The sequence below is a fragment of the Phoenix dactylifera genome, chromosome 1 (genome assembly GCF_009389715.1).
Source record: "Phoenix dactylifera cultivar Barhee BC4 chromosome 1, palm_55x_up_171113_PBpolish2nd_filt_p, whole genome shotgun sequence".
Taxonomy (NCBI): Eukaryota; Viridiplantae; Streptophyta; class Magnoliopsida; order Arecales; family Arecaceae; genus Phoenix; species Phoenix dactylifera.
The window spans coordinates 33,269,269-33,280,213 of NC_052392.1; the positions used below are offsets into that span (position 1 = coordinate 33,269,269).

Here is a 10,945-nt window from a genome sequence, read left to right on the forward strand (position 1 = left end):
TTTATTGAGAGATGGAATTGAATCTTTTTGCCATGGAAAATTGTGTATACATGCGATATAAGGTTCCCACTAGGTTAAGAAAAATAATATTTTTTAAAATATTGCTATATCATGCCAACTTCTGCGGATTTTCAACTGATCGGATGTTTAATTGTCCAAACATATTTTTACAAACACATAGTTTTAAGTATATCACTTTTTAGCTTTTTGAGGAGATAAATATGAGAAGTGTCACAGTCACAAATAAAGAAACATTTATTATATAATATAATATATAACTATTATATTTCAAATAATTTTGTTTTATTTTATTCATCATGCAATCTAGTTTGAACAAGACAGAATTAGGTTGGATTACAAAATTTAAGCTTACATTGGACTTGTTTATATTTAGGTCTGAAAATAATGTATTTATATTTAGTCTGATCTCTCTATACATATGCAACAAATCCAATTGGCAATGCATTTTGGACTTCACCTATATTTTAGAAAATCAAAAATTATGCCAAAGAGAGCAGATCAAGAATATCATCCAAATAAAGCTCTAGAATAGAACAAATCAAAGTAAAGTTAAAATAGGTTAAATCTTGAACATATTATATACCTTTTTTCAAATACTTTTTATTATTTTTCCTAACAAATAATCACATAATTCTTCTGATTACTTGAACCAAATGCTGTGCTCGAGGGGTCAAATACAAATCTTATGTGTAATCAGATTGGCCTCAAATAATTTAGAAGCAATTCACAGTACATATCATTTTTCTGTCTTTTTTTTTTTGTTGCCTTAATGGGATCGAGTTGGCAACTATGGCTTAGAAATTATCCGTCCTAGCTCTAGGTTTGACCGTCCAAGCAAGAAAATTTTGTTCCATGAATTTTTGCCAGGTTACTAAGGATGAATAGAATGCTCGGTATTCTTTTTCTATATTTTTATTTCTCTATAAATTAGTGAAATATCATATGAAAATAAATGTTGAAGATAGTATATCCATAATTTCTACTTATTTTGAATGGCAATAAATATTTGCTATTAAAAGCTCAAAAAGATTTTTATAAATATTTCTTAAAGAATAAAGGGTTATAACTGCAAGTTCAATCTAAGAATTTGTTTAGATATTTCTCCACGATTAAGCTAAAAATCTTGAGAGAATCGGACCTGATCCATCCAACATATATTTTTTAAACAATATGCATATATCAACGGCATCTCTTGCGGTCCATTTCTTAAGGTGAAAAAAAAGATCGGATGAAATCATTTTTTTTCTTTCTATGGGAACGATGCCAGTCTACTCTAAAAGATTTATATTAACATTGTAAAATAGATCTTGCTCGGCCTGTGCTATCGGATTGCATCGAATTATTCAAACAAATCCCAATTTATCCTAATTTTTTAATATATTTTTAAATTTTTTTTTTTAAAAAATAGCAATACCAAAACCAGCTAAAATTTTCTTTTAGTGTAGTTTAAAAACAAATAAAGAGAAGAAGGGGATAGGACTTAGGAGTCGCCGTCCAGACAAGAATCCAGTCCACAGTCCTCCAAACACGCGTCATTTTATTACATGCCTCCGGTTTCCCGTTTCCCTCATCACCCCGTGACCCCGAGCGCCCACACGTGACCCCTCCCAGATCCCAACATCCTTCGGTCACCCTCTGCCTCACTCAACTTCCGAACATACGGACACTCGGTGGGTGAATCCTAAGATCACCTCCAAATTTCTTTCAGTTCCCAAAACGTCGCATGCCATTTGAACCCCAGCCCCCCCTTTGTCCTGTCTCCCCCTGACGCATGCATTTCTGTGCCACAATTATAGATCATATATTATATTCAAATAAATGCAAACTATTATTTATTGTATTGTTACACTCAACCCATCACGTTAATCTCCTTTTATTTATTTATTTATTTATTTTATTAAAGTGAGCATTTTATAATACATTTAATAAAATTAAAAAATAATAAATTTTGAAGTGTTTTGGGTAACTTTTTCTTCCGTCCTATAGTACATTCAATTCACAGTCTATATATATTTAATCTAAAAAATAATATTATTATTTATCATAGTCCGTTCTGCTTTCTTCCCTAACAAGCTCGACGCTGGAGGGGGACCTTTGTCCTTTTATTTATGGTCCATTCCCCGATGATCTCTTTTTCTTGTTCTTTTTTTTTTCCTCTTGGAGAAAAGGAAGACATCGCTCTCTCTGCTCCCTCCCCCTTCTCAAGAAATGGAAAGCCCGTGATCTCTCCCTTCGCCTGGAACCTTGTTTTTTTTTTTTTTAATCGGAAAAGAGAGAAAAGAAAAGAAAGCTGTGTAATGGGCTGCGTCCAAGGCAAGTGCTGCGGCCGCTACCAGCCCGCCGCCGCCGCCGCTTCCTGCGATGGCGATCCTATCCATTGCCACCGCCGCCGCCGCCACCTCCTCTGCCGCAGCCCCCCGGGCTCCGCTGCCGTCCACTCCCACCGCCTCCTCCTCCAGTTCTCCTCCCTCTCCCAGTGCGGACACTACCCCGACTCCCCCGACCGCGAGAACCAGGACACACTCTGCATCAAGACCCATCTCCAAGGGAACCCAAACCTCCACCTCTTCGCCGTCTTCGACGGCCACGGCCAGTTCGGCGCCCAGTGCGCCACCTTCGCACGCGACCGCCTCGTCGAACACCTCGCCGGCGATGCCAACCTCCTCGACGACCCCGTTAAATCCTTCGATTCCGCGTTCCTCGCCGCCAATTCCGAGCTCCACGACAGTGAGATCGACGACTCCATGAGCGGCACCACGGCGATCGCAGTTCTTGTCGGCGGGGACTCGCTTTTCGTCGCGAACGTCGGCGATTCGAGGGCCGTCGCCGGCGTCTGGAATGGGGACCGGGTGGTGGCCGAGGACCTTTCTTGGGATCAGACGCCGTTCCGGAAGGATGAGTATGAGAGGGTGCGGCAGTGCGGGGCGAGGGTGCTCAGTGTCGACCAGGTAGAGGGCATAAAGGATCCGGACATCCAGAGCTGGGGGGATGAGGAGAGCGATGAAGGGGACCCGCCAAGGCTGTGGGTACAGAATGGGATGTACCCGGGGACGGCCTTCACGAGGAGCGTCGGTGACGCGACGGCTGAGAGTATTGGTGTCATCGCCGTGCCGGAGGTCATGACGGTGAAGATCGCGTCGAACCATCTCTTCTTCGTCGTCGCAAGCGACGGGGTGTTCGAGTTCCTCTCGAGTCAGACGGTGGTGGATATGGTAAGGATTTGTTGTTTTTGCACGAAAAGAATTGCTTTAGGTTTTGCAGTTGCTTTGTGTATCATTAATTTGATGGTCGAATTATTTCTTTCGTCTAAATGAATTCCTCAACAATAAAAGTTAAAAGATGAAACATAATTGTCAGCATCGAACAAAAAAAGCAAGGGAATGTAAGTTAGGTACATCTGCAGTTGATGCATTTGTGAAATGGTTTTTTGTCTTTTGCCTCATCTTCTTAATGGAAAATTTTTTGAAGTTCATGGCATGAATTTTCTTCAATCACTTCTTTTCTAGGGTGAATTTCCAGAGTTGGATGTAGTAGACTTTGAACTATGCCTTGTGCCTTAACAAAATGTGATATTTATCAACTTAAGGTGAATAATGATGGGATCAGGTGAAAGAGTGGGCGCATAATCTGGTAATGCATTAGTGGAGGCAACAGGGAGCGGGGACCAGGGTAAAAGCATAGAGTCTAGTGGCAAAGTAGGTCTGAAAAGGAACTGGGGACTGAGTGTTGCCCGAACTTTTTTTGTCTGTTCCAAGGCACAGCTAGCTTTTAACATTGCTGAGATGTTGTTGTATGTTGGTAATGCAAGAGCAATTGCCATAGTGGCTGCTTTTTCTGATTAAGATTTCGCTAGTTGAAGGAAACTATGTTAGAAAACCAATACTTTTCAACACTTGATACAAATGAGTTTTCTGCTATGAGACTATGTTGTGCCTCTTGGTTTGGGAAGTGGTGGATATATGCTTTTGACAGAAAAGTCGCAGAAGATCTGTTACTTTAAATGTTACGTGCATGTAGCTAAGGGTTGCACTGTGGAGGTTTTTAAGGGAGCAACATGTCGAACATTATTCAGCTTGTTCACTTTATAACATTACTGGAGTATTCAGATACATGCGGATTGGTTTTGTAGTTATTTGTTTTATTGATAAACTACACTCTGCAGAAACCTTTTTAAAAATGCAAGCTTATGGTTGGACTGCAGTTGTATTCACGACTTTGTTTGCTTACTATGGCGGTCCTTTCATCTAAACTTTTATTTGCTATACTATGAAATTCATTGTTAGCAGAACTACACCTGGGTTTAGCATCCTATTTTCTGCATTTTTGCTACCTTGAAAAATAATACATATCTGACAAGCCTACTGACTCTAGCACCTTTTCCTTTAGTGTTAATTGTTAGGTCAATTTGCTCCTGAGTTAGTTTTTCTTTCTTTAACTACCAATCCATGGAAATCAAAGTAATATGAAGTGAAAAAAGATGTGCTTTTAATTAATTGGTGCCCCTGATAAAATTAGTGTGCTATATGTGTCAAGCTACTATGATATGGGTAAAATTACCATGACACCGGGAAAACATAATATGATTTGTGTTTTGGTATATCACAACTATGAAATATTTATATAATATACTGATGCACTATGTCAGATCTTCTCCTTTAACCACCAATGCATGGAAATCAAAGCAATAGGAAGTGAAAAAGATATGCCATTAATTAATTGGTGCCACTGATAAAACTAGTGTGCTGAGGGTATGTGTCTACTAGGAAATGTGTAAAATAACCATGACAGCAGAAAAAAAATAATTATAATTTGTGTTTTGGTACATCACAACTATGAAATATTTATATGATATACAGATAAACTAAGTTAGATCAATTTGTATTTTTTCTGATAATTGTCGAAACGGGATAGATTCCTACATAGAAGTCTTATCACATATTGAAATATACAATAATAAGAAGATTCATATATTTTACGACACCTACTGATTTGCTTATTATAAACTAAATGTTGCTACTGATGCATGGTGGACTTGTATTTTTTGGTGACAAATTCACCTTGATATTGCAACAACAAAGCTCACAGCCAGAGCATACTAGAGGTTTGAATACAAGAATTAGATTTTCTGTATGGTTAGGGTATGCAAATTAGGGTTCCAATGAACCTAGTCTAAGGTGGTTTAGATTATATTTATATTATGCAGTTAAATTTTTTATTTTCAATTATTTTTTATTTTGCTTATTTTTAAGGAATAAGTTGCATATTTTTAAATTCCCTTGCAACTTGTGGACTCAATTTGAGGCTATTTTTCTACTCATTTTTCAAGTCCTATTTTGGTAAAGATTAGTATCAGTAAAGCTTATTCTAGGTCTAGGTGGATTAGGAAATTTTTATAATCATTAGAGTTGTGTTTTAAAGATATTTTAATGGCTTTCCATCTTGGATTTCATAAAAATGAAAAAATGTTCATATTTTTCAAAATCCTATTTTATGTTTTGTCAGGTAAAGCTTGATACCACCATATATGTTTCTTATGATTATTTTTTTCCTAGAGAGAAAATCTACAGGTGTCCTGGTTAGATCGAAAATCCTGCTTTGTCAATATTATTAAATAATTATGGCTTTAGCTGTAGAGGGAGAAGAAAAGGGTATAATCAGTTTTGGTGAAAAATAATGGCTATCATTCTTGCTTCTGTATCTGTTCTTTGTCCTGAGCTCTTATATTATCTGTTCAGGCATTGATCTAGATCATGGAAAGTTGGAAACAATTCCCCGCATAATTGTTTCTTTATGCTGATTTAAAGGTTATGCTGGGTCTGCACCTATTGTAGGTATGATCAAGTGGATCAGATCATCATATCGCAACTCCAATATATTTATCTAATATTTTCAGCGTCTAGGTTAACTCATGCAAACTGTTGACAAGAGTAGCTAGTTTATTCAACCGGGTGCCACAGAACTATCAAGAATTTGAGCCTCTCAGAATTGCTTGAGGGATCAAACTGTAACATCCTTGAAAATGATGGGAAAATTGCTGCCAATTCTAAATCTAGTGCGGTTCATGTAATTTTGAGTGGTAGGGATCACTATCTGGTTCCTTGGAGATAAAGGTTCTGAAAAAAGACTTAGGTTGATGTGCTTGAAGATGGAATGTTGGTATAAAACTCCGTTCCATCGGTGGTGTAACGTTCTGAATCAACCAATGACTGAGAATAACTCGAAGTGGCATTTCAGGCAACAGTCTCTAGTCAAGAAGGGTAAGGACTGATAACAGGTCATTGGCTTCTTTCTGGTGATCAGACACCATGCTTGGAATGCTTAACAGAAAACAAAGCACAGGACCTTGACCTTGTCAAGATCTATGTGCTTCTTCAGCAGCCATAGGCAAGAAGATTGCTGGATATTGGTGCAATCTAATGAACAGTTGCAGAGAAAGGTCATGGCCTTAGCAGGCTGTTATCTTAAGAGGTGCATGCATGTAGGAGTGCATAAGCAGGAAGCCTGGAGAGTGTTCAAGTACCATCATGTATATGCAAAAACATGGCCTTAGCAAGCCACATTCTTAATAGGTACATGCACACAAGAGTGCGTAAGCAAGAAGCCTGCAGAGTATTCAAATACCGTTTTCTATATGCAACAACTACTTTCTACTACATTGCCTTTCAACTAATGAAATAAAATACCATTTAGGGCCTGTTTCAGTAATTCAGAAGGATTGGTCTGGATTTCCTGCTGGATTCATTCATTCGATAGTCTATTTGGACATGGCCCAGATCAACCCAACACCCCCCAGCCCAAATCTTGTGGGAGGAAAAAGAAATATCCCTGTGGACCTTTATAGGCCTACAGGCTGGGATTTAAGTTGAGACTTGGGTCGGCCCTTAGAAGACTGTAGGCTTGGCTGGTCAACAGGCCCAATTCTTGCAGGATATTCCTGCAGGAATACCCAAATAGGCATTTAATTCTTTTTATATAACAAAGTTCAATTTTTGTTTTATTAGTCATTCACTTACCATCTATCTCTTCACATAGCTTACCAAATGTAGCAAGCATCTCATGTTGCCACTTCAAGGAAAACACCACAAACTTCAATGAGCTGATGATCATAATGAACATTTCATTTTTGGCTTCTTATGCATGCCATAAACATATTTCTTTGGATGATTGGCCTTTCAATTTGACTTTCTATTTTTATGTACCAAATGCAAATTACTCTTGTGCATGCTACTCTCTCTCACATACACACTCGCCCCCAACCCCACCCCCACCCCAACCCCCACCCCTTCTCCCTCTATTGTTTGTGTGTGCGCGTATGCACGTGCGTGCATGTGTGCTTACTTGTGTATGATTGGAATTGCTTTCATTAAAACTTCCTGCACTTCACTGCAGGTGTCCAGATACCCAGATCCCCGGGATGCTTGCTCAGCAATTGCTGCAGAATCTTACAAAATATGGTTGGAGCATGAAGAACGGACTGATGATATAACAATCATTATTGTTCATATCAAAAACTTGAGTGATGTAAGTTCAATCATATTTGCATCAATTACCTAAAAACAGTTGCATTTTATTGTTAGGTTGGTTAATGACTGCTAGTCTTTCAAAAACATCTGATCAGTCAGATTCTGTAGCAACTAATGAAGCAAGTCATACCAGCATGAAGGCTTCCCTGATGATATCTGCATTCCCAGCGTCAGAAACTTGTCATCCAAAAAGAGGGAGTTTCCTTGAGCTTCATTCTTGTCCTTCTGACTTTCCCCTGGAACGAAATCTCTCATGTGTTGCTCCTTCTCCAACACATTCTGTCTATAGAAACGGTAAGCAACTACTGTATTGCTATTCTGTTCGACATTTTGATCTCTCCAAACTTGATGGAACAATATATCTGTTTCTTGACAGTGACATGTGCTGACTGACTGACTGAAGCGGCTTGGTATTCATCCTACCTTCCAATGTAATATGCCTTCTCTAACTCGTAAGCTTACTATTTATAGGGAAAATGCTAGTCTGGTCTTATCATAATTTAGTTACAGAATAACAAATCATAAATATACTGTGTCATTGTTTGTCAAACTATCTAAGCAGTCTGTCAATTCGATTGCATTTTTTTGTTATATTGCCATAATTTTGAACACCCATGAGTTAGTTGTTTGAGGATTTTTTTTCTTCTGTAATTTTGTATGGATGAAGTATGCTAACTCTAACTAGTTACTACGTGGCAGGATAAGTTCATCAGCAATGGTGGAGGGAATAATTCTATTCCTTGTGATCTTTTAATTTTGAGAATCCATTACAAGGAGCTTGCTTGTATCATCTTTGCCGCATTTTCAGTATCTCACCTTCTAGACCACTTGTATATAACACAATGGCTGTTCTAATATGTGAGTAAAGCGGGGTGCTGATTTGAGAAAAAATGATGCCTGTTGACCTTTCCAAGGACTATTGAGTGGCCATTGCTGCATGGCTCTGGAAGATGGTTGTGCACTATTTGGCATCCTACATGTTAATTTCTTGCGGAAGGCATAGGGCATGGAACAAAGGATGGTGAGCATAGAAAATGCCTGTGTTAGGAAGTTGAGGCTTATGATAAGGTGACCAACGACATTTACCAAAAAAAAAAACAAAGAAAAGAAAAGAGAGAGAAATAACGGTAACCTTATCGTGTCACTCTGCACTTGCTTGAATGTCTTGTATGCTTGATTACCGTGTGTTCCAGATATTTTTTTTTTTGAGATGGAATGATGATTTCTTTTTGGTGCAAGAGATCTTGATCATCTCATCTGGATGGCCTGTGCTTAGATATGTGAGCTTAGATACCTTGTGACAGCTCCTTGGTCGTCCAGAGCTCAACCAACCAACGAGGTACTCAAACTGTGCCTGTCTGCCTCTGCCTGCCTCAAATCCATACACGCAACGTTCAAGCGTTCCAAGAGGAGTCTAAAGTAATTACATTTGAGTGCCACTATATCTGGGTCGTTTGAGCAAATGACATTTTGTATATTTTAGGAAAAACTATCAATTCTGACTGTATCAATGCGAAGTTCGCCATACCGATGCGATACTAGCATAGTGGCGGTACGGTACAACGTATTGAATATCGGTATACTATTGGTATCGAACTGATACGGTACAATACATCCGGTACCGTCTACTATAGTATAAAATACCATGATCAATACTCAGAGTTGGATAAATTATTCAACCTAACTTCACATTAACATGTCTAAAATTGTAATTTTGAACTGCTTGATTTAAATTTTAAATTGCAATTTAGAATTTAGAATTGCAATGCTGAACTGACAAAAATCAAATTGCTGTTTTTCATGTTTGCCAGTAAAATAAATTTTTTTAACTTCATTGGCTTTTCTAGTAATACTTCAACTTGATGATTTCTTTTTGATCCCTTACAAGAATTAGTACTAAATATATCTAATCAATTGGAAGTCATACGCTGGCGAGGCTCTCTGCCGAAGCGCATGCGTGGGTGTGATAGGAGGATAGACAGTATCTTTTGCCCTACAACCCCACGCGAGTATATGGCTTACATGGGGCTCCGTGACCAACCAATCACTTCTGACGGTTCGCCAAAAACCTGGTTGTGTTTTCCTCTGGGCGTAGATCGGCTGAGAACTGGTAAAACTCATAATAAATGCACAACTCCCATGTGCCAGCTGCGTGTGCTTCACTTTGGTCTTTCGTGAGTTTTGTTTATTTGGCCATCAAGAAAAGTCATTTGACGTTTCTTGAACTCAGCCTCGTGGCAATCCCTTTAACAATATGTTCCCTAGAATCGAGTCGATTCATAAATGTTAGGCTTGGGAGGTTAGGTTCTCTAGGAGGCTCGTTGAGATTTGATTCTGCGACTTCTTCCAATCCCAGCCTTTACATGTGATGGCCGTGGATTATGTCCCAAAAGGGATGATGAATGAGAAAGAGGCATGGGAAGAGATTTTTTTTCAGAGTTCGTTTGGTTTGTGGAAAGCATTTTTTTTTAAAAAATATGATTTCTAAAAAATAAATTTTTAAAAAGAGGATGCCTGAAAAAGTATTTTTGGCATGTTTGGTTAATCATGGAAAAGTGACAGATTTTCAGAGTGCTTATGTTTGGTTGACCCTTCACTTTTCTGGAAAAGTTATGCATAATTTCTATTATATTCTTAATAAAAATTAGATTTTTAATGCTTCTTTAATGCTGAAGGGTCATTTTGAAAAAAAATAAAAATAGAGTGATTTCCGGCTCATGAAAAAGTATCTTTCTTATGTTTCTCATGAAAAAAACTTTTCCAAAAAATATAGAAATCATAATCTCACTCCTCAGGCATTTTGCGCTCAAAAAAAGTTGTCAATTCGGTTTCCCATTCTTTCCCCCGACCCTGCTACGAGGAAAGACGTTCACTTCTTAAAATATCCCATATATGTAGGTGGGAACAGAGGAGTGAGGCTCAAAATCATCCCTAATTGACTCGATCAACAAGCAGTTATCGGCATTTTCCTTAAGCGCGTTTTCTGCTTGAACTGGATTCTAGAAAGGCCGTTAGTTCTTTGACCCGAGGAGAAGCAACTCCATAGGCAGTCTGCGCGCGCGCTAACCCGAGCGGGACTCAAAATCTTCCCGCGCTTCTCCGAGGGACATGGTTCGAAACGAAAAAGAATATAACTTTCATGTCTCTCTCTTTTGAAAACTCCAACCAAATAAGAGGCATCTCATTACTTTTCTGTTGACCACACTTTCCTCCTTTCTTTTTCCGCAAACCAAACGATTCCTTAGCTTTTCTTTTCAGCACAGCAATGGGAAAGAATTACAACGTTAGTTGGCATCTGATAGCGATCTTTGGAAGCCACTAAACAACGTTTTAGTTTAGATCGAGATATCAAGCTTTCTAGTTTGAGGTTTTTCAGAAAAAAATGGCCAAAACAAAAGTCA

At 38.5% G+C, this 10,945-nt stretch overlaps 1 protein-coding gene across 3 annotated transcripts; it reads left to right on the plus strand.

Moving 5' to 3' along the window:
• The first annotated feature begins 2,084 nt into the window (after positions 1–2,084).
• Positions 2,085–8,782, plus strand: LOC103710933 (probable protein phosphatase 2C 35). Of its 3 annotated transcripts, none has more exons than XR_003386451.2 (5): positions 2,085–3,233; positions 7,411–7,542; positions 7,644–7,838; positions 7,921–7,975; positions 8,244–8,782. XR_003386451.2 is itself a non-coding variant. In XM_008796865.4 (5 exons), exons 1-4 carry the CDS (start codon positions 2,130–2,132, stop codon positions 7,935–7,937), a joined length of 1,452 nt encoding a protein of 483 aa, XP_008795087.2. In that variant the 5' UTR covers positions 2,086–2,129; the 3' UTR covers positions 7,938–7,975; positions 8,230–8,782. The 3 variants fall into 3 exon arrangements, 2 of the variants coding, with proteins under 2 accessions (XP_008795087.2, XP_008795086.2); XM_008796865.4 differs by having other exon boundaries at positions 2,086–3,233; positions 7,640–7,838; positions 8,230–8,782; XM_008796864.4 differs by having other exon boundaries at positions 2,087–3,233; positions 7,640–7,838.
• Positions 8,783–10,945: the final 2,163 nt, after the last annotated feature.

Coding starts and splice junctions, on each gene's coding strand:
- LOC103710933 (XM_008796865.4), top strand. CDS start 2,130: ATGGTCCATTCCCCGATGATCTCTTTTTCTTGTTCTTTTTTTTTTCCT. Junction 3,234..7,410: donor GTCAGACGGTGGTGGATATG/GTAAGGATTTGT, acceptor ACTTCACTGCAG/GTGTCCAGATACCCAGATCC. Junction 7,543..7,639: donor ATATCAAAAACTTGAGTGAT/GTAAGTTCAATC, acceptor ACATCTGATCAG/TCAGATTCTGTAGCAACTAA.